General features: G+C 34.4%; 1 protein-coding gene across 4 annotated transcripts in view; it reads left to right on the top strand.

Annotated features, from left to right (window-relative positions):
* ATF2 (activating transcription factor 2) overlaps positions 1–24,862 on the top strand; it is a 78,303-nt gene that overhangs the window by 41,414 nt on the left and 12,027 nt on the right. For 3 of the 4 annotated variants that reach the window (XM_024732860.1, XM_024732859.1, XM_024732861.1), the window contains exons 8-12: positions 325–503; positions 2,050–2,164; positions 4,618–4,704; positions 16,521–16,670; positions 19,229–19,435. In XM_024732860.1, coding sequence (XP_024588628.1) covers positions 325–503; positions 2,050–2,164; positions 4,618–4,704; positions 16,521–16,670; positions 19,229–19,435 — 738 coding nt within the window. Of the gene's footprint in view, positions 1–324; positions 504–2,049; positions 2,165–4,617; positions 4,705–16,520; positions 16,671–19,228; positions 19,436–19,885; positions 19,960–24,862 lie in introns of all 4 variants that reach the window. The other variant, XR_003001501.1, reaches the window with a different exon arrangement.

Here is a 24,862-nt window from a genome sequence, read left to right as displayed (position 1 = left end):
CCACCAGGGAAGCCCTGTATTTCTGTTTTTTAACTTAAATTCTCATGGAGTTATATAGCCAAGTTGCCCAGCCTAACTTATTTCTAGATTGATGATAAAACAAATTGTACTGAAAAAACGACTCAAGATGTTTTTAAATTAAAATATGAACATTGCATCTGAAACTTTACAGTGGCTTCTACAATTTTCTTTTAATTAACTTTAAATATTAATATACTTTGGGGTATATTAAGTATTATGTTTGTGGTTGTTTTTAAAAATGTGTTATATTCTGTTGACTTGCATTTTTAAATTACATTCTTTCTCTATCTCATTATTAAATAGGAAGTACCGTTGACACAAACTGCACAGCCCACATCAGCTATCGTTCGTCCAGCATCATTACAGGTTCCCAATGTGCTGCTTACAAGTTCTGACTCAAGTGTAATTATTCAGCAGGCAGTACCTTCACCAACCTCAAGTACTGTAATCACACAGGCACCGTCCTCCAACAGGCCAATCGTGTAAGTGATTTGGGCCAATCATTGAATTACATGAATTGTTAAGTTTTTCTTGTTATGATTTGTCCTAAGATATTTAATTATTCTAATTGTGGTGTGTGTGTGTGTGTGTGTGTGTGTGTGTGTGTGTTAATAGTATTTTGCATGCTTTGATTTTTGGAAAAAATGCTTGGGTAGTCTTTTTAATAAATATAAATAGTATCTAATAAATTAGAAAATAAATATCTAAAACTTAATTTGAGAAACAAATCAACATAGAATGTGATTTTAAGATGGTCTCTTATTTTCATGCTATTTCACACAAAACACATAAGATTATTTTTATCACCAGGTAACATTTCTTTCAGTTCTTACAGGTAGTTGATAAGAATTTTTCTCAACTAACATGTTGGAGATTGTCCTAAGTAAATTCATAACTTTTTCCATTTTTTTCCTCTTTTTCTCTACACTGCTTACGTACATTGTGCATTTAAGATGCAATTAAAAACAATTAAATTTTACGATGTGCTTTGCAGTGATTGGAAGATTTTTGTTTTGTTTTTAATTACTTGAGTGGTGTATATATACCATGAATAATTTTCTGTGGGTATTTTATTCATGTTATGAGAAAGATGGTATCAAGTTTCCATCTGTCACATAGGCATTTTCTTGGGCTGGAGCTGCAGTTCTTTTTTCTTTTTTTTCCAGTTTTATTGAGATATACAGTGGACCCTTGAACAATACCAGTTTGAACTGCGTGAGTCCGGTTACACACAGATATTTTTCAACAAATACATACTACCACACTACACAATCCACAGTTGGTTCAATCTGCAGATACAGAGGCCGACCATAAGCTACACTGGGATTTTCAACTCTGCATAGTGTCAGTGCATCTAACCCCCTTGTTGTTCAAGGGTTAACTGCAATTGACATACAGCACTGTATACATTTAAGGTGTATAGCATAATGATCTGACTTACATACATCATGAAATGATTACCACAGTAAGTTTAGTGAGCATCCATCATCTTGTACAGATATAAAATAAAAGAAAAAAATATTTTTTCCTTGTGATGAGAACTCTTAGGATTTACTCTGGTAACAGCTTTCATATGTAACATACAACAGTGTTGACTATATTAATCATGTTGTACATTACATCCCTAGTACTTATTTATCTTATAACTGTAAGTTTGTACCTTTTGACCACCTTTGTTACTGTGCAAAGATATAACATTATTAATGGCTGTATTCCTCACACTGTGAATTTCATCCCTGTGACTCCTTTATTTTGTAACTGGAAGTTTGTACCTCTTAATTTCTCTCATCTCTCCAACACCCTTCCCTCTGGAAACCACCTGTCTGTTCTCCGTTTCTGTTTTGTTATGTTTGTTCGTCTGTTTTGTTTTTTAGATTCCACATATAAGTGAAATCATACAGTGTTTACCCTTCTCTGGAAAATTTACTTTTAAATGATATAATAATAGGAGTAAAAATACTCTTGTATTTTTAGAGATTATTGATAGGGATTTCTTTTCTCTAATTGCCCTTCTTTTGTTTTCCTTAGTCCTGTACCAGGCCCATTTCCTCTTCTGTTACATCTTCCTAATGGACAAACCATGCCTGTTGCTATTCCTGCATCAATTACAAGTTCGAATGTGCATGTTCCAGCTGCAGTCCCAGTAAGTTTGAAATTTAGACTATTAAAATTTTTTCTTTATAGTAAAACCGATCTTTGTAATCAGAAAATACAGCCCAAGGGGGGGCTGCTTGATTAGTTTATGAAACTGAATTCAACAGAATACTTAGTGGTGAGCAATATTTACTCACTGATATTTATTGTGATAGCATTTACCTTTCAAGGCAAACAAAATTGGATAGAAAACATTTTTCCATCCTAAAAATCTTGTTTTCCTTTTATTTTTAGTATTAAGAACTTTATTCCATATTCAACCCATTTCAATATGCTAGATTTGTAGAATTCAAATATTAACATAGATTTCTATTCTTTAAGAAGACATTTATACTGGAACACTTATCAGGTAACTCCATGTTATTTTGATTACTATAGATATTGTTTATAAAAGCACTCTCTGTGAAATATTATGGTCAGGTTGGGTTTACAAAATTCCTTTGCTGTCCCAAGCGTGTGAAAATCTAAATGGTCTAGTAGAATGGGCAATAGATAGTCCCCACTTTCCTAATGAGAAGATACATAAGAAAAGTTTTTTGAGGGCATGTTAAATATATAAATTTTGAAAGACGTAGTTAAATATCTACTTACAATATTTAATAACATGGTGGATATTTAGAAGCACATTCTTTGGAATAATATAAGTTAGAAATAATCCTTTTTTCCTGTTCTCACATTTCATAAGTTTATTCAGACTCTTCAAATGTGTCTTCAACATTCAAGTTTTCATCATTACAACCACTTTTTAAGAAATCTCACACAATTTTCCAAAACACATTGTTTTCATCCTCACCAAAGTAGTTTCAGTATAACACTTTTTGAATCTATTATTGTAATCCTGGGAATCTTACACCAAGTCCTAATATTCATTCATGTAATAAAAAGACAGTTTATTCTTTTACCTTGTAGATAGTTGTTTCTGATCAGTACAATATAATCACTTATTGTATAGCTTTTAAAAATTAGTTTTAAAAGCCTCCTTACAGGAACATCTAACACTTTGGTGAGATTATATCCTCAGAAATAATACTAAAATTAATGTTAAATATTTACTTCTTTTATTAACTAGTTCTTCCAAAGTAACCTTTTTAAGTATCCAAAATTAACATTGATTGAAATAATTTCAAGATAATATGTTGTCTTCAAACAGGACTTTGTTGTTCAGAATGAGATATTTTATAAGGACTCGAATATAAGGTGATTACTTCCTCTTTTCTGAGGATATTTTCAAGGGGGAAACATCCTTGTCCTGTATCTGGGATTGTACGGTTATCCCGTTAAATGTAACTGTGATGAGAGAAACTGAAATGAAAAAGAGGTATACTTTAGGTACATAATAATTAATCATTCAGTGTTGATATTAGGTTTTTTAAAAAAGGCAAAAACCAGGGCTTCCCTGGTGGCGCAGTGGTTGGGAGTCCGCCTGCCGATGCGGGGGATGCGGGTTCGTGCCCCGGTCTCGGAGGATCCCACATGCCGTGGAGCAGCTGGGCCCGTGGGCCATGGCCGCTGAGCCTGCGCGTCTGGAGCCTGTGCTCCGCAACGGAGTAAGAGGAAAAAAAAAAAAAAAAAAAAAGTAAAAAAAAGGCAAAAACCAGAAAAATCTGTTACATATTATTATTATTAGAGGAATTATTAGAGGTAATCAGGTTCTTCTTTGTCATGCTTTATATTAATATATCAAAGAACTTTTCATTGTATATTTTAGAAATTTTATATGTATATATTTTAGAAAAGCAAAGTTCATTGTTGAAATTACTTTCTATGCCTAGTTATACAAGTTTTAACATTCTTTCCTTTCACATTCAAAATGGGTGACAGATCTGTGAGAAATTTTGCATCCATCACTTTAAATATTATTTTCTATAAGAAGAAATCATTTTAAAAAAGGAATTATGAAAATTGAAGATTAGGAAAGTGAGTGTCTCAGAACAATTGACAACTTTTTTTCTTTTTTTTTTTTTTTGCGGTACGCGGGCCTCTAACTGTTGTGGCCTCTCCCGTTGCGGAGCACAGGCTCCGGACGCGCAGGCTCAGCGGCCATGGCTCACGGGCCCAGCCGCTCTGCGGCATGTGGGATCTTCCCGGACCGGGGCACAAATCCGTGTCCCCCGCATCGGCAGGCGGACTCTCAACCAGTGCGCCACCAGGGAAGCCCCAATTGACAACTTTTGAAGGATAAATCAGGATTAAGGTCAATAAGGATTCCGACAGAGATACAGTTTTCTAATTCTGAAGTCTCAAATAATTATACCAATTACATTTATATTAATAATATTAATATACATTTTCTATTAATGTATAATATATTGTCATGTAAATGTTAATGCGTTATATTGATTATAATATGTAAATTATTATAGCAGCCATTGTGCAAATAAAAGTACAAATCTCATTTTGAATATATTCTCTAGCAATTATTTTTCAATATCTTCTGCATAGCTTGTTCGACCAGTCACCATGGTGCCTAGTGTTCCGGGAATTCCAGGTCCTTCCTCTCCTCAACCAGTACAGTCAGAAGCAAAAATGGTAAGCAAGATTTTATTTGTTCTATACATTTCTTGAGCCTGTTTCGAATTAATTTTTTCCATTAAAGCCCACTTCAAATGCACAATTTAGATCAAATTTTATAAAATCATGGACTGTATTACATTACAGAAGAACCAGAAAATTTGGAAAAGGAAAGTTTTCATTAGCATAGTGACAAGCTACTGATACTTTAAAGCAAATGAATGGATTGGGAGTAAAGTTCTAGTTCTTGTCATTGGTTTGTCTGATTTTTGGTGTGGCTTTTTAGATAAATTCTCCTCCTGCTGGAGGCTAGAGATATTGCAGCTGAAACTAGAAGTAATCATCTGAAGGCAGTGCTGATATAATGAGTGGTTGTATACAGTATACAAATGAGTTGAACAGAATTAACTAGAATTCTGAAATAGTATACGAGTTAGTAAACATTACACATAATATATAAACGAAAACCATATTTTTGAGTTATGTTTCAGACACTAAGAAATTGGTGGTAAGGGATGAACTATAGAGTAGGAATCAAGAGACGTATTTTCATTTTAATCCTGATTCTGCTATTCAGTACCCCTAATCAACCTACTTTAACTTTTCAGAGACTCATTTTCCTCATCTGTGAAATAAAGGGGTTAAACTTTGATTTCTGGGGTCTCTCTTAGCCCCAAATCCTACTAACTTGCTAATTTTCTTGGTAGAAGATCTGAAGCTGCTGCTGTGGGATGGGGAGTGTGGGGGGTTGGTTTTTTTCAAATAAGTGTAATTCTCCCTTCTATAGTCTAACACACTTTAAAGCTAATTCTTAACTACAACCAATGAATCGATAGATAGTTTTTAGACACCTATTATTTGTTTCAGTTCTATGCTAGGCACTATACTAATAATATAAATCTGTACACATGAAAGCCATTATGTATCAATATTATCGCAAGGCTTTAAATTTTTTACTGCTATTCTCCATTAGTGCAAATAATCAATCTGAAATTGGCATGGGATAACTTTTTTTTTTAACAGCAAAACTTATATACCATCTGAATGAATAATAGTTGGTTGAAGAGTATTAAAATTAGCTGGTTATTGATTGTGGTGAGGGAACTTGAAAACCCAGGAGGGGAATTTTTCACATAACAGCATGTTTAGGTCAAAGGCATGGAAATAATAACTAAGATGAATCTTTTCCACTTGATAGCAGAAGAGCTTCACTGGGAATGTAAGTTTTACACTACCTACTTTAAACATAACTGTTATAATGAAAAATTCAATTAGTGAAACTGAGTAGAGTAGAAATAGAAGTTAAAGAGATCCTGTTGTTGTACACTGTATCTAAAAATATTTTTACATATTCAGTGGACTTTTTTTCCCCACAAATTAATTCCAATGGAACAAATCAGATTTAAAGAAATACTTTTGGCTATAAGAGATTAGGCCATATTTGTAGAAACTAGTAAACTTCCCTGAATAACTTTTTCTTTTAATCACTAAGAAATTTAATAAGAATAAAAGTATTTTGTATGCTTGTATATTAAAAAAAAAATACCAAAGCTACATTTCACAAATTTATATATGAAAAACAGTTATTGGTTGAAAGCCCCAAAATAGCATGGGGAGTCACAGATTGCCCCACTTAAATTTAACAGTCCAATTAAATTTCTTATTAGAATATTGTTAACATATAAAATAGCCATATTTAGGTGATTGCCTATTTTAACTGGGATAATAAATAAGATTGTCCTGTTTTTAATTTAAAAAGACTCAGAAATTAGTCCATTTCCTTTTTTTTTTAAGCTTTTTGTTATGGAAGAATTCAAACACATACAAAATAAATAGGTTTCTATAATGAACCCCCATGTACCCATCATCCAGTTTCAATTATTAACGATATAACTGCCATTCTTGTTTTATCTGTACCTCAGACCACTCCCTACCCTCACTCTTTTTTTTTTTTTTTTTTTTGTGGTACGCGGGCCTCTCACTGTTGTGGCCTCTCCCGTTGCGGAGCACAGGCTCTGGACGCGCAGGCTCAGCGGCCATGGCTCACGGGCCTAGTCGCTCCGCGGCATGTGGGATCTTCCCAGACCGGGGCATGAACCCGTGTCCCCTGCATCGGCAGGCGGACTCTCAACCACTGCGCCACCAGGGAAGCCCGTAAGGCTTTCTTAATGTAAAATTTACATAGATTGAAATGGACCGATTTTATCTGTACAGTTTAAGTGCATTCATGTAACTCACACCCTTATTATGGTATAGAACATTAACATCTACCCATCAAGTTTCTTTATTTCCCTTCCCAATCAGTCCACCTCCCCCAACTATTCTTATATTTGTCACCAGCAATGTAAATGGAATCAATATATACTCTTGTGTTCAGCTAAGCATATGTCTATGAGATTTATCCATGTTGTTGCGTGTATCAAAGTTTGTTTCTTTTTATTGCTGAGTAGTTTTCCATTGTGTGAGTATACCACAATTTCTTTATCCATTCTCCTGTTGGTGGACACTTGAATGGTTTTTAGTATTTAGCTGTTGTGAATAAAGCTCGTATGCACATTCTTGTATAACTCTCTTTGTAGATGTATATTTTCATTAAGGTTATCTACCTAAGAGTGGAATTGCTGAGTCAGAGAGTAGGTATACATATAACTTTATAATAAATTGCCAGACCTTTTGCCAAAGGTTTACATTCCTGCCAGCAGTGTATGGGAATTCCAGTTGTTCCCACATTTTTGCGGACATTTGGTTTTATCTATTGTTTTCAATGTAGACATTCTAGGAGATTGTGGCAGCATCTCTTGGTTTCAATTTACATTTCCAATCAGCCAGACATTATTTGTGATATTTTTTGCTCATTCTTTAAATTTGGTTACTTGTCTTTTACTATTGTGTTATAGGAATTCTTTATATATATTCTAGATACAAATTTATATATAGATATGTATATATATATCTCATGAATATTTCCTCAGTCTGTAGCTTGCCTTTATTTTTCTTAATGGTATACTGTATTACCATTGATTGCTACTTTTATCTTTAATATTTTCTTTGTCTACTTAGTTGGGTTTAATTTGCTTATCTTTTTTTAGCTTCTTAAAGTAGAAGCTTAGATTAAAATCTTTTTACCTTTCTCATATAGGCATTTAACGCTATAACTTTGTGCACAAATTTTGATATGCTGTATTTTTATTATTTATTTTCTAATTTCCCTTGTGATTTCTTCCTTGAACTGTGGGTTATTTAAAAGTATAGTATATAATTTCCAAATATTTCAGGGCTTTTTATCTGTTTCTTATTGATTTCTATATGAATTAAATTACATTGTGGTTTGGTAATGTACCACCTTTAGGATATTTGATTATCCAGTGAATCAGTTTGATTGAAGAATTTTCAGTGCTTGAATTTCATTATCATCATTATCAAGTATACTTATATATTGGTATAAGTACAAAACAAATCTACCAACCTTTGGGAATAACCCGGAAATAGTTTGGGTTTTGTAGTTTAATTCATGTTCATTTATTTTGCATCAGCCTCATTTAACAGTTATTTCTAATGATTGCTATTTATTTAACAAACATTTCTTGGGTACTAAGAAATTCAGCAGACGTGATCTTAAGTTTTGAGATTTTTCTTGGCAAATGTTTCCAATGATCATCAAGAGAGTAAAAAAAAGTCTTCATATCTTTTTAATATGCCATTATTGACTTTTTTCCCAACAGGTATGGCAGTTAGGATTATATTGTATCAATGAGGTGTTTGGCTCTTGTTTTCAGTTTTTTGATACCCTTGATGGTGACTTTTGTGCACAAAAACCGTTATTGAGAGTCTCCTTTTTAAAAATAAAGTTACAAATTCAAAAACTTATTTCTTCCCTAAGTTCTCAAGGCCAATTTATAAATCGAGTTGCACAGCGATCACTTTTAAAGGGCTTAAAATAAAATTAAACATACTAAACTTCATTTTAAACTTAATATATCCTGTTTTCTCTATAGGTACCTCATTGTCTAACAAACTTCCCCAAGTAGTTCAATAACTTAAATAATTAAATTATAGATATAATGAGGGTTTGGTTCTCTTCAATATTCCTGTATTATTAAGAGGCTTAGTAAGATTATCTTAGTTCTTCCAACTAAAATCACAGGGCTAAATCAATCTCAAACATTTAAAACTAAAATCCAAGGGCAGTCTCTTACTCTATGTGGCAAGTTATTTTAGATACATTTGTAACATAAAATACAAAATAGTTACAGATTGTTTCTAAATTTAGATTAAAATGTCAGTGTCATTGATTACTTAATTAAGCATCAAAGGGCTAAAAAAAAGATTTACTAAATAAATAATTGTATAATTCTAACTGGAGAAAGTTGAGACTGGGTTCATATCCCATTGCACAGAGGTTTCTTAATGATCAGATAAACGATCATGGGACTTAATTCTTTCTCTATCAGTGATAGAATTCCAGTTCCATGCTCTCCAAATGAGTGGTCCCCAGCTCACATCCCCTAGATTCACATTACACATTAAATAATTTTTCTGACTGTTTACCAGTCTGTAGCACCCCAGCAAAACTTATAATTTCTTCTTTCACTGCTTCAGTTGGATTTTGCTTTGTTGTTTTCAACTCTGAAAATATTTTAAATATCCTCCCTGCTTGATTCTGCATCTCTGTTAAGGATTTGTTTGACTTTTGTGGTCACAGTCTTTTAATGACATGCTAAATAGTGCAGCAATGGTGATTGTGCTAAAATGTGGTTAAAAAATAACGTTTGAGAAATGGCAGCATTGGAACACATAAGAATGAGTAGCGCACTACAGCTGAAGAGAAACTTATTTGTATCCTAAGATAGCCAAGGATGCTTTTGTGGTGCCCTGATTTTCAGATGCCCAGTGCTCACAGGAAGATTTATATGCATTGTGTTTGTGTCTACTATAAATATTTAAATAAGATCCTTCTTTTTTGCTAAAGAAATTTCTTCAGGACAAGTTGTGTTTGTTATGTTTTGTTTTTTAAAAACGTTAAGTCTTTGGAAAAGTAAGCACGTAGTTTTTAAAAATATATATATATGGTGGTCCACAAATACAAGATTACCTAGTATTTTTTAATACTCTAGGAAAATTCCTATTATCTACTATTTTCACAGAATTTCACTGGATCTCACCAGATTTAGGTTTAGGGGTTTTGTTGGTCATTAAGCACATTAAACCACAGATATTTGCTATCTGTGTTACTCTTCTAATAAAACAAATTTCCTATGTAATATTTGTAATCAAAAAGTAAGTTCTGGGGCTTCCCTGGTGGCGCAGTAGTTGAGAGTCTGCCTGCCAGTGCAGGGGATACGAGTTCGTGCCCCGGTCCGGGAAGATCCCACATGCCGTGGAACGGCTGGGCCCGTGAGCCATGGCCGCTGGGCCTGTGCGTCCGGAGCCTGTGCTCCGCAGCAGGAGAGGCCACAACGGTGAGAAGCCCGCGTACTGCAAAAAAAAAAAAAAAAAGTAACTTCTAAATAAGAAAATGTTAACCATCCAGGAGTTTTGTTTAAGAAGATTTAGTAAAGTATTTGAGTAGTATTCCCCAGAATCATTCCTTTAAGACTTGTGTGACAAACTGAGAGAGATCTTTGCACACAGTGGGTAGCCAGTAGGGTTTCTGCAGGGGGTTTCTACTGAGAGCTGACAGAGGGCATCTTGGCAAATGTTCAGAAACCTACATTAACTTAGTTGGGCCCTGCATGGAACCTCATGTTCAGCAGAATTCTTCTGACCTGCCTCTGCACGCCAAGCTAATCAGCAAACACCTAACGAGCCCACTCCAAAGAAACAGACTCTCTCCCAACGTACTTCATTTTCATATGTTCTCTGGGGGTGGGGAGACAAGATTTCACGAGGACTGATGATGCTGCAAAGACTACAATAATGATAATTAACTTGCTGAATTTAGAAGATTATGCTGTTAATTAGTTGCAAAATAAAGATAAGTAATAGAGCAGCAGATGGTAGGATAACACCCCAGAGAAGGAGGGTTATTACTCTGATGAGCTTTTGTGGCACATATGAAATATGGATCTGACTTTTTCATACATTGTTTCTAGAGAACATTGTGTTTTTTCTTTGAACTATGATAGAGTAGTTTCTTCCAACCAAGTTCTGACAGATGTGATAAAATTTGTTTTCAGGGGTACAACATATAACATAGAATTTGAATAACAAATTATTTTTAGCAGATTACCTCTTAAGATGAGTGTCAGATTGGTCAGCACAACAGACTATTTACTCTTTAATTGACACAATCTCTAAGAAAAAAGTTTTCAACATAGTAGTTGAATTTTACAGCACTAAAATTTTAACTCTAAACATTAAAGCACTAAGTCTGCTTAGAAATGTAGTAATAAAGATTTTAGTTTTCTTTCACTGTATACCTTTAGTTTAATATTAAAATTATGCCTAGCTTTTATTGTACATGTTAGAGAATATAGACTTGTTAAATCTTATTTACTTTCTCTGAGTATTCAATCTTTATTTACTTAACTAGATTTCTCTATTGATAGAAATTTTGATCTTAGTAATGGACTGACCAATGTCTGATACTCTTCTTAATGATTATTAAAATATACTTAGAATACTTAATATTAGACAAAAGCTCTAGTTTGGAAAAACTTTTATTTAAAATATGTTTGTTCAGTGAAGTAAGAGTCAACAGACGGAATTTCTGGTCCTAGCTCTGTTTCTTTTATAACTCCCTCTGTGATTCTGGGAAGTAACTTCACTCTTTGGGCCTTAGTTTCTTTATCTGTAAGATGGTAATTGGACTAATTGATTAGCTCCAAATTTCTACTGTAAAATAAATATTATATTTATATGTTTTCATTAATTTGGGGGAGGACCAAATAGTTGCCCTTCTTTAAAATACCTCTAACATATATGTGGGTGGATTGTAGATATCCTTATGTTAGTTGTAAAATGTATATGAATAATGACAACTTCCTTCACCTAACCTAACCCACTGTAATTTCTTTTAGTGTATGTGTGTTTTTGTTGCTGTTTAAAAAAAAAAATCTGCAGTTCAGAGCAGTGTTAATTAACCCTTGAAAATCTTTTTCTTACATTTTGTACCCAGTGGCACACTTTTCCAAGTTAGACCCATCGTAATCAATGTAACAGCATGGAGTAAACATTAGAGCTTCCTCCCTGGATGAGTACTGTATACCCTAGGGCAGTCAAGAGAGGATAATGAATGCTGCTTTTAAGTGCTCTATAAGGTAGTAACTTGCCCTACTAAAGATTATTCAAGAGAGTGATGTTTATGTACTTCAGACTCCCCTATGTGCAGTTACTGTATTTCATTAATTCTAAGAGTTAAGCTCTTCACTATAAAACTTTAAATGCTCTTCTTTGTTTTCTACCTAAGGACTTAAAAATGTTTTACCAACACATAATTTACCAAGCTTCACATCTCAACCAATATGTATATTTATGTACATTTTATATCCAGAAATGGAAGCCCACCTAACGCTATAGATTGGTGGGTTTTGTTTTGTTTTGTTTTGTTTTGTTTCCGGTACGTGGGCCTCTCACTGTTGTGGCGTCTCCCATTGTGGAGCACAGGCTCCGGACGCGAAGGCTCCGGACGCGCAGGCTCAGCGGCTATGGCTCACGGGCCCAGCCGCTCCGCGGCATGTGGGATCTTCCCGGACCGGGGCACGAACCCGTGTCCCCTGCATCGGCAGGCAGACTCTCAACCACTGTGCCACCAGGGAAGCCCCATATAGATTGGTTTTTAAAAGACATAAGTATGCACACTCAGATCCTCCTCCTTCTGTTTATGTGACCCATACCTTCAGACTCCTGTCTTTTTACTTTAAGTTCTTTGACCATTTAGCCTAAGTATTCCTACCTGATTACAGCCAACTACTGCTTTGGTCACCTACCTAATTTTTAATCCATACACTTCCACATTAGCCCATCAGTTATGAGTGTCCCAATTTCCTGGATCTTAGCTGCTAATGTGGTCATTTCTGCTTGTTTAAAAAAGAAGGAAGAAAAAAAGCAACCAGGAATCTGACCTGGATTCTGAAAGATGCAGTGTGTCACATGGTCTTGAGAATACATTTTCCATAATAAAATATGTCTGAAGCTAAACCAGTCCTTAAGATGAACCCCTAAGTACTTTTTTTCCCTCTAAGTATATTTTGAAAATACAAAAGTATAGGAACTTTCCTGATTCTTTGGTGTCCTCACCCTAACACCTGTGCTAAAAAAATAGAGGCCTCAATAGCTGTTTTTGAAAAAAGTAAGGAAGGGACTTCCCTGGTGGTCCAGTGGTAAAGAATCCGTCTTACAATGCAGGGGACATGGGTTTGATCCCTGGTCAGGGAACTAAGATCCCACATCATGCCTCAGGGCAACTAAGCCCTTACCCACAACTACTGAGCTCGCGTGCCGCAAACTACAGAGCCCACGCACTCTGGAACCCACACATCACTACAGAGCCTACGCACCCTGGAGCCTGTGTGCCACAGCTAGAGAAGAGAAAACCCGCATGCCACAACTAGAGAGAAGCCTGCACACAACAACAAAAGATCCTGTGCGCCGCAACAAAGACCCAGTTCAGCCAAAAATAAATAATTGTTTAAAAAAGAAAAAAGTAAGGAAGTTGATACTTAAGAAATCCTTTTATGAATCAGGTAATTTTGCATATTATATTTAATCTTTACCTCATCCCTGCAAGGAAATTATCATTGTTCCCAATTTTACAGACAAGGAAACACAGACTCAGAGATTGAAATGATTTGTTCAGAGTCACACAGATTGTTTGAGGCAGAGTTAAATTCTAAACAATAAAGTGTCTTCTCGCTGTATACATTATGTATGCTAATATGTATACGGTATACATTACATATACTGACCTATTGTGGTGCTATTTGCAATTCATAAAGAAGTATTCAGTCAGAAAAGATGGAAAAAACATACCTGATCCTGGAGTGACAGGACTTTAGCAGTTGCAGTATCAGACTTGGCATTCCTAATCCTTTGTGGTTGTCTTTCATGCCGCATGGCTTGCGAGATCTTAGTTCCCCGACCAGGGATTGAACCTGGGCCCATGGCAGTGAAAGCATGAAGTCCTAGCCACTGGACTGCCAGGGAATTCCCTTGTGGTTGTCTTCTGAATCATCAAACCATGCAGCCTTAATTTCCTTATCTTCCTTAATTTTTTCCTTTTTCTTTCTTGATTTTTCCTTTTTCCTTTTTTTTTTTTTTTTTTTGGTAGGATAACATATGTAACATGATGCCATGGAAAAACTGTGCACTTTGAAATTAAGGAGATCCATGTTCAAATGTAGGATTTTAACTAGCTTAATGGCTGTGTGACCTTGGGCAAATGATCTCTAGTGTCCTAATCTGTAAAATTGGAATACTTGTTTATTAGAAACTCATTGAAAAACTACTGATAATGCAACAACAGGGATGGATCTCAAGTGCATTATGCTAAAGGAAAAAAGCCGGATTCAAAAGGCTATATACACTGTATGATTCCATTTATATGATATTCTGGAAAAGGCAAAACTTTGGGCATCAAAAAACAGACTGGTGGTTTCCAGGGGCTGTGGGTGGGAGGAGAGTGACAGGAAAGAAGCATGAGGAAAGTTTGGGGGGGTAATAGAACTGTTCTGTATCCTGATTGTAGAGGGTGGTTGCACGACTGTATGTGCTTGCTGAAACTCACAGAACTGTACACTAAAAAGAGTTCATTTTACTGTATGTAACTTATATCTCAACAAAATATTTTTTGTACTACTGACTTTGATTTTAAAATCATACCCAGATCTACAATGATTAGCAGTAGAAAATGTCCATTAACACTTGTCTAGTTAGAATTACTGCTTCACTGGAAATTTTGATCTTTTCATATATGCTTGTTTTTTTTTTTAATTATTATTTTTTGGCTGTGTTGGGTCTTAATTGCCACGTGTCACTTTCTCTGTTTGCAGCAAGCGGGGCTTCGCTTGTTGTGGAGCACAGGCTCTAGGCACGCGGGCTTCAGTGGTTGCAGCACGTGGGCTCAGTAGTTGCGGTGTAAGGGCTCTAGGGCACGTGGGCTTCGATAGTTGTGGCTTGTGAGCTCAGTAGTTGTGGCTTGCGGGTTCTAGAGCACAGGCTCAGTAGTTGTGGTGCACAGGCTTAGTTGCTCTGCAGCGTGTGGGATCTTCCTGGACCAGGGATTGAACCCGTGTCCCCTGTATTGGCAGGTGGATTCTTAATCACTGTGCCACCAGGGAAGTCCTGTGCTTCAGTTTTTAAGGGATCTGGATCAATTATAGATGGTAAGAAGATATGTATAGGTGAAAATAAAGAAATTACAAATTTTCTAAATTGTTCTTAGTTGGAATAAATGAAAACAATTGTAGTAGAATCATTTGGGAGACTTTTTCTAAAGCTCTTCTCTATTATCTACCCCTTTATGCTATTTCCAGGGAAAGAAGAGAGGAAAGGTTGCCAAGAATCTGTTTTTAGCATGTGATACCAAGGTAGTTAATTGACTTCTAGGAAGTGTGGGAAGCACTGGGTAGACTGCAGCATAGTTCTTATATTTGTATATTTGTTCTTATATTTGTAACCTCTCTCCCTGCCACATGTGCACCTGAGTGTGGATCTTAGGAAAATGTAATGACATATCTCTTCACCAGATTTTGTTATAAAACTATATTTTGAGCTCAAGGGCTACTTCTGAGTTATTAAGAACAATATCATCAATAATAGTCCCAGGTCTCTCAGATCCCTGAGATCCCTTTCATTGCTAAGATACTATAATATGACTATTTTGTGCTAATTATTTCATATTTATAGAGCATAACAATAAAACCACCCCAAAGATCCCATGTACCATTTTCAAAGAAACCAATTTCTGTCCATTAGCAAATATATTTGTTGTCCATTTATGTAGCAAATCAATGTACCAGTTGCTAAAAGGGATGCAAAGAAATAAAAGGCAATCTCTGCTTTTAAAGAGCTTACTGTCTGGTTGGGGAGATAAGATACTCATATATTTTTGCTGATAGAATAATAAGCCTTACTCAAATGGTGTTTTGTTTTGTTTTGTTTTAAAGAAGTAGCCATAAATGTCTAGAGCTTCATTATAATGCTAGATCTGCCATACTCTGACAGTGAGTTGGGTACAGTTCACTGGCAAAATGGAACATAGTAGAAGGGATAGACTTGGAGCTAGGTCTGCTTACTGGTGACAGGGAAGACCTAAGGGAGGCAAACCCAGCTGTGGGTTCTAGGAGGAGGTTCAGTCTGACAGTCAGTACAGTGGCCTAAAAAATGCAAAATCAGGTCATTGTCCAAGTAAGCAGTGACATCAAACCTGCAAGCAGAGATCAAATGGACTCAAATCTGAAAAAGAAGATATTTAGGTCTAAGAATCTAGGCAGAGCCTAGATTATGTATATAGGAATGGGGTAGGAGAAAATAGTGAAACATGCATAATTAACTTGTTTTGCTTATTTTAGTTGAACAAATCTAGTTATTTTCAGTCAACAGTGTTTTTAGTTTTCACTCTTTTCTCAAAATTGATTAATTAGGAATAGCAAAGTATAGAACCCTCTAGTAGTACTAGACAAAAAAGACTCAGGCAAACTTTCCAAAGGTCCTGTTCGTCTTACTGATATTTAGGAATGCAGTGGAATATGATAAATCAAAACTAATATTAAAGCTGAATGTATTTATGTATTCCTTAACAAATAATTTCTTTTGGTTAACCAAAGAGTATGCTGGGAGTTGGATTTGGGTGGAAAGCAGGAAACGTTTTTTTTAAATTGGTGTTTGCATTTCAGAGATTAAAAGCTGCTTTGACCCAGCAACATCCTCCAGTTACCAATGGCGATACTGTCAAAGGTCATGGTAGCGGACTGGTTAGGACTCAATCAGAGGAATCTCGACCACAGTCATTACAACAGCCAGCCACATCCACTACAGAAACTCCGGTATGTGTGTTGTTTTTATCATTCAGTGTTCAGTTATCCTTAAAAAAAAAACCAAACAAACACAGTGTAATTTAAATGACTATATGCTTTGAAAAAAATTTTCTGGTAAAATTTTATTCCCAAAGTGTATAAAAAGCATTAGGAAAAGGTAGTTCAATGTAAAAGTATTGATACAAAAAATAAATAAGTAAAAATAATCAAGCAGTTGTTACTGCTCATGGCACCCTGTAAATGTTTCTGTGTCTGTATGTTAGTTTGACATGGCATAATGTCCATCAATACTTTTTAAAGAAAACTGTTTTTCTGTTGATTGTATTCAACAAGAAATGTATATAGGTATTATATTACTAATATAAGTCAAACGATTCTTGAATTAACATTTGTGAAATACACCAAAGGAGCAGATAGGCTTAATGGCAGCTATTTATACCAGAGGCCCTTTTCACTTATCTTTAATTTGTTACCGCCCATTAGATGATTGATATTTCTATATGTCTGCAGTATATTTCTACAGTAAGCATTACTATATTTCTGTTAAATGTTTCAGAGCTCTATTTATACCTTTTATCTTCTCTACGTAAAGAATATTCACATTTAAAAGTAAAACTTTCCAATTAAAGAAACACAGTTACACAGCAAGTTTTAGACTGCCTACTAAGCATAGGTATTTAGATTACTGTATTTTATCTTTGTGAAACTTAAGATAAAGTGGAATATAGTTGTGGTTGTCATCCACTAAGCAACTTTACTTAGGGGCCAAGAGAGGGGAAAAGTGAGTATGTTCTCATGTCATAATTCAGGGGTTAGCAAACTAGCTCATGAGCCGAATGCAGCTTATGGCTATTTCTTTGTACGGCCTGTAAGCTTAGTATGGCTTTTACATCTTTAAGTGTTTATTTAAAAGAAAATAAATGAATATAATTTATTTTCTTATATTAACTGTAGTTTCCCTGGATCTAGTTTTCATTTATAGCTTTATATTTTATTGTATTGGAATGAAGCTCCATGAGGGCAGGACTTTTATCTGTTTGTTCACTGCTGTATCACTAGCATAGCTCCTGTATTTTTTTCAATGAAGTAGAATGAATGAATCACTGGAAGGAGGGAGAGAAGGAGAAATATATGCTTCTAAGTAGCCTCAAATCCTTGTTAGGGGTAATGATATACAAATATAACTCTGTAATAGTTTCTGCTTACAATACCTGTGATTAGCCTTTGCTGTAGTAACCAAGTTGTCAATTAAAACCAAAAACCAAAAACTGTTCTCTCCTATTCAGTAAAATTTTAAAACCTGCTATTATCAGTAAGTTAAGAGGATAAAAATATATTTCAAAGTTACCATTCTTGAAGCCAGCCATAGAAAGATTTTTCTAAAAGATTAAATTGCAATTATGTAGGTAAAAGAATCTGATTTAATACTTGATCTTAATTACAATTAAAATACAGTATAAACGAAATAACCCTCACAATATTTAATGCTAGTTACTTGGAAAAGGAATGATAACTTTGATTTTTTGGAGTTTGTAGAGTGAGAACTAATTCAGGTTATTTCCCTGCAGAACTTAAGTTTTTAAGATTTTTGTTTATTGTATAGATTAAGAGAAGATAGTTTTTGTTCACATCATTTTAAAATACCATTAAGTAGAGGTTTTTCAGGCTGCTTCTTTGGATCATGTGTCTGTGGCCACAAAGTGCTATTTCTTTTGCACTATTTCTAAGGGTTCATATACTGTCTCCTGTATTCAAGTGTTGTGTGGCACAATTTTGGGATTTGTGAGAAGCTTGAAAATGTTATTCTGTAGTCCTACACACTGGACTGTATCACTAGTGACTGAAGATTCCTGTCTCTGGCTGATCTGGCAGGGCAGGGGGGCCAATTAAAATGAAAATCTAGACTCTGGGATTCTACCCACCAGGAAAATGAGCATTAATAATTATATGAACCTGACCCTTAGAAAAAGACTGATCCCAAATTTCAAAAACTGAAGAAGAGCTGAATACACTAAAATATGTATGTACTTTCAACTCCTTAATTTTAGAGAAACCAATTTTTAAAGAAAATTTACAGATTTAATGCTATTTTTTATTTCAAAAATATCATAGAAAACATGGTTTCTCATAATGAATTTAAATAGGAAGTTATTTTTATTTTAGTACCTTAATAATTATCAAAGGATTGAGTAATACCACAATGTTTGCTTAAAAGTACACTTGGAAAAATACAAGATGGAAAACTACAAGATCTGTACATGATCATTTGTATTGCATTTTAAATTTCTTTGTATTATTTCTATAAAAATGAAAATACTATACAAACTTTAAAGAATACATTCACTGTGATAGTTAATTAGTGAGAATCGTGTTTTAGCAATGCTCATTTATTTCAAGGAATTTGTTAAACCACAGGGTGATTTTTTCACATTGCTCTACAATATTGATGTATACAATGAGACTTAGAAAATAAAATTAGTGGCTCTCGCCTTTGCCACCCTTTACTGCCTGTGTTAATTTAATCACTAGGTACAAATATAAAAAACTTTCATTTGTGTCTATTATAGGCTTCCCCAGCTCACACAACTCCACAGACCCAAAATACAACTGGTCGTCGAAGAAGAGCAGCTAATGAAGATCCTGATGAAAAAAGAAGGAAGTTTCTGGAAAGAAATAGAGCAGCAGCTTCAAGATGCAGACAAAAAAGAAAAGTCTGGGTTCAATCTTTAGAAAAGAAAGCAGAAGACTTGAGTTCATTAAATGGTCAATTGCAGGTATGGTGCATATATGTAAATTGTTTTATTTATTTATTTATTTTTAATAATTATGAACACACTTTTTCCTAGTTAGCCATCCAGACATTTTAGGACACAATATTGGGTGTGTATGGAATCTATAGTAAAGCGCAGCTTTATAAACCTATTTGAATACCGAGATGAAGTAATATAAAAATTTCAACACTGATACAGTGAAGAAATTTTTAAATATAAGTGTTTACTTGTATAGTACAAAAGTACCTAAACTGTCTGGCTTAAACTTTATAAAGTTGTGATATAGAGTTCAAACAAAGAATATCAAAGTGTAAGATATTACTGGTATTTTACTTTTTTTATTTGTTGGTTTATATCACAACTATAAAGTTGCTGCAATTTGTAGTTTCTGTTTTTAGTGCTTTTGTTCTTTGAATTATAAATTTTGTTTTGTTTTGTTTGTTTTATTTAAAGTGAATATAGTGCTCGTGAAAGGTGCCAGATTGACAGCTTTGGAAACTGAAGGACTCTAATTATCCACAGAACAGGTACAATATGGCCAGTGGCAATAAAAATCATTTCATACTGCCCTGCCAGTGTGCCTCAGATACATTTCTTAGGAACCTTATGGGGTATAAAGGTTTAAGGCTCCTTCCTGTTCAGTCTTTGGTAAGATTTGCAGTGATGGTATTGGGCAGCACTAAGTCTGTTTCCTTCCTTCTGTTTTTTCTTCCTTTTTTATTGTTGTTGTTAATGTTGTGAATATTCTCAAGTAAAATCTTCTAAAATACCAACTGATGAGCATCAACTAGAAAACTGATGTTAATGAATTGTAGTTGTTATTGGTCAACCTTCTGAGCTATCCATTCCTAGTTAAAAATGAATCTTCTGTGTAATCAGAATTGATGATGAGGCCTGCTCTCTTCTTATATCTTTAAAGATGTCACCAATATAAGTGTCTTGTTAAATGCTTAGGAAGAAGCTTTTTAGCACCAGGCGTAGCATTTAATCTAATGTAAATTTTATAACAAAATTTTTTCATACGTGAGGCTGACATCTTTTAAACTCTATGTTGAGGGCTTCCCTGGTGGCTCAGTGGTTAAGAATCCGCCTGCCAATGCAGGGGACATGGGTTCAAGCCCTGGTCTGGGAAGATCGCACATGCCGCGGAGCAGCTAAGCCCGTGCGCCACGACTACTGAGTCTGTGCTCTAGAGCCCGCGTGCCACAACTACTGAAGCCTGAGTGCCTAGAGCCGTGCTCTGCAATAAGAGAAGCCACTGCAATGAGAAGCCTGTGCACCGCAACGAAGAGTAGCCCCCGCTCAAGGCAACTAAAGTAAGCCCACGTGCGGCAACAAAGACCTAATGCAGCCAAAAATAAATTTAAAAAAAAACTCTGCTGTGCTTTTGAATATTGACATGTTAGCTTTAGGACAAATATAATTATCTCACAAAATTTACTTTTAACCATTTAGAACAAAATTAAACATTTACCATATCACAGAAACTTCAAATATGTACTTGTATACTAGGATATGTTAAGAAATAATATATTATCTGACAAATGAATTCTTATTCAAGAACTATTTTCATAATGTTTAAGAAAAAAACTTGAATTTTTTCTTCTTAAAGTGAAACAGATTATAGATACCAATTTATTTATATACTATAAATATGTCTATTATTTACCAGATTTCTCTGTTAGAGTATTAACTATCATCATTTAAATTTTTAAATGTTCATATTACATTAACAAAGTGATTTAGGAGGACCTATTTTTTTCTTTTCTGTTCTTAACTAACAAAATCATTCTTCTGAATGACTCGGCTATTTTACAGTTACATGATATTAAAGATATCTTTGTTAGCCTCAGTTATCTTATCCATAGAATAGAGATAATAATACTTGCTGGTCCTACTGCTGTGGGTTGTTACATACATCAGTGGAATTAGAATGTTTGCAGATATTTTTAAATATATTAATTTTAATAGGATATATTTATCAGTATTTTTGTAATTTGGCTTATTTTGCCTTTTTAAGAAGTAAAAATGTTTGAAAACTATAAAGCGGTATATAAGTATATGGTATTTTTCATGGTATTGGACTTTATTTAGGTTGGGCCAGTTTCTGTTTTGACCCAAGGCATAGCAGTGTTAACAGCTTTTACTTAGACATTGCTATTTCTTTAGTTATACTGCAGCACTGGTCACCATTATGAATAGCAGCAGTGCTTTATTATTTCAGAAAACCTTGGAAAATTCAGCATTCAAAATAAATGTAAAATTTACTTCATTGATCTCTTGCTTTTTCTACCATCCAAACTGATTAAAATATCATTATTGTAAATTGTGTTACATTTTTATATTTCCTAATTTGGGTAGAAATTTCTTGATTAGAGGAATAAAGGCAAGATTTATCACCTAGGTAAAAGTTACCTAACACTTTAGTTTTGAAGCAAGTGTGAAACTTTTACTTTTTTTTTTTTTAAGACGTTATTTATTTATTTATTTGGCTGTGTCGGGTCTTAGTTGTGGCATGTGGGATATTCATTGCGGTACGCGGGATCTTTCCTTGCAGCACACGGGCTTTTCTAGTCGTGGCATGTGGGCTCCAGAGCATGCAGGCTCAGTAGTTGCAGCACACGGGCTCTCTAGTTGTGGCGCGCAGTCTCTAGAGTTTAGTTGCCCCGTGGCATGTGGGATTTTAGTTACCTGAACAGGGATTGAACTTGCGTCCCCTGCATTGGAAGGCGGATTCTTAACCACTGGACCACCAGGGAAGTCCCAAAATTTTTAAATGGAAGTCAAATTCAAGAAATCACTAAGTTAAACTCTACAGTTGAACATAAACTCTACAGTTGAACATAACTTTAGTTAATACCTCAAATTACAAACAGAACCAGTAAAGTCAGTATATGTTTTAAATTGAGGTATAGTTGATGTATAATATACACTTATATAAGTTTTGGTGTACACATCGTGATTCACAATTGTTAAAGGTTATACTTCATTTACACTTATATAAAATATTGGCTGTATTCCTTGTGCTGTACAATATATCCTTGTAGCTTATTTATTTTATATATAGTAGTTTTTACCTCTCAATCCCCTACCCCTATCTCACCCCTCCCCTCTTCTCTCTCCCCACTGGTAAGCTCTGTTTTTCTCAATATCTGTTTCTTTTTTGTTATATTTACTAGTTTTGGTTTTTAGATTCCAGATGTAGGTGATATCCTACAGTATTTGTCTTTCTCTAATTTATGTCACTAAGCATAAAAATCAGTATTTTTAATCATTAATAATTGAGTGATGATGGCATCATGGTTAGATAAGAAAGTGTTCTTAGTTTTAGAGATGCATACCAAAATATGAAGATAGGTGAAATGATGTGTTATCAGGGATTTTTTTTAAAAAATACTTGTGCAAAAAAGAAAGAGAATAAGGTCCTTCTGCATGTATTAACCTGGAAAAATGTCTGTAATATATTATTATGGGCAAAAAGAAAGTTGCTGGAAACTGTCCAGTGTCCATCAATAGATAAATTGTGGCATATACATCCAATGGAATATTTTTCAGCCATAAAAAGGAGTGAAAGTACAATGTGGATGAACCTCAAAATGTTATGCTTAAGTGAAAGAAGCCACACACAAAGTCATGAATTATATGACTCCATTTATATGAAATATCTAGAACAAATGAATCCATAGAGACAAAATGCAAATGTAGTTTCCAGAGACTGGGGGGGGAGGAAGAAACAGGCAGAAACTGGTTAATGGATAAGGGGTTTTACTTTGAATGGACAGATGGAGGGTGGTGGTAACCCAACATTGCAGATGTACTAAATGCTACCGAACTGTTCACTTTAAAATGGTTAATTCTATATTATGGAAATTTCACCTCAATAAATTAAAGTTGCATACTAAAATGTGTAACATAATTCTTTTTCATTAATGAAAGGTTTATAGTTAGATGGATAAATGTGTAGGTATAGAAGTCAGTATAGAAATGATTCTTTAAATAGAAGTAAAATTTTAAGAATGACATGTACCAGCTTGTAACAGTGATGAAGAGGGGGTTGGAAAGCATGGATGGTTTGGGAAGAAAGGGTACCTCAATTATGACTTTATTGTTTCAAGTGGATATATGATTTTTTTGGTTGTTTGTTATTTGTCATATAAAATAAAAACAGTTCTTAAAGAGTAAGTGACACATTCTAGTTTTCAGAGTATGAAGAGTTAATGTGCTTATAATAGATTCTGGAGAAAAATTTCATTCGGTTCGCCAACAGCAAAACCGTTAACTGTGAAGAACAGAATGACTTGTAAAGAAAATTGAATGTCAAAGAAATAATTAAACTCTATGTGAAAACATTCATCAATTCTACATTTCCTTAATAATCCTTCACGTGACATACAGGCTTAGCTGATCAGTGTATTGGGCAGTAATGACCCATGGTTGCTTACATATTATATATAATAAAAGGTTTAATGAGTGTTGAGGTGTGACTCTTCATATTTTTACCAAATATATATTAGGTTTCAAAGAAAATACTAATTATTCAACCTTATTGCCCCACTTACTGAATTCAATTATATTTTAGCTTTCTAGAGTCATTGCTTTAAAAGAGCAATTTTATCAAATTGTATTAGATACATTTGTGGTCATCTAGACCAAGAATTGGATACTGTTGGTTATAAACTATTATATATTTAAAGGTAATATATGATTTTTGTCTTTTACTTGAAATGGTTTTAACCTCATTATGTCTTTGTCTTTTAGCTATACTCATCTTGGGGGTTAGTTTTCAGTTTAGAATTTCAGCATTTCCTTTATGAACAAAAGGCTGACTCTTCTCTTTACTAATAGGAGCTCCTTAACAATCTGTGGATAAAACTTGGAGAGTTTGTTGTGGATTTTGCTTTTAAAACTTAGGTATTGCAAAATGTGTGTGGAGTGGAAGCTCAGTAAATTAATGGAAGCATTCTTTGATAGCAGGATATGTGAGGAGTTTTCACTCATAAGATAATATGGAAAAGGTTTTGCTTATTGGTCCATTGACTTAAGGGGAATGGGATCAAATATTTTATTCCTGGTACCTAAACGATATTTTACTTTAGTATTTATCACCCAAAATAGAAAGGAATGGCAGCAGTTGGGAGATGGTATACAATATCTGTTTAATTCCTGAAAAAAAATAGAACTGTTTTCCTTTTCCCCCCTGAGTTTTTCACTATATTCTAGAGGGGGAAAGGGTAATAGTGATGCCACCTCTACCTCATGCATTTTATTCTGAGTACTTCTTTTTACTAGCCTTTACTAAAATCTTCCCAAGCCTTTACTTCCCCATCTGTCAAACTCATAGAATAAGTACTATATTGAAGATCAAATGAGAGAGGTAATAGAAAAGTATGTTGTAACTACACTGTGCAAATGCTAATTATTTATTATTCA

The sequence above is a fragment of the Neophocaena asiaeorientalis genome, unplaced genomic scaffold (assembly GCF_003031525.2).
Source record: "Neophocaena asiaeorientalis asiaeorientalis breed wild unplaced genomic scaffold, Neophocaena_asiaeorientalis_V1.1 scaffold96, whole genome shotgun sequence".
Classification (NCBI taxonomy): domain Eukaryota; kingdom Metazoa; phylum Chordata; class Mammalia; order Artiodactyla; family Phocoenidae; genus Neophocaena; species Neophocaena asiaeorientalis.
This window is presented reverse-complemented; position numbering and strand designations above follow the sequence as displayed.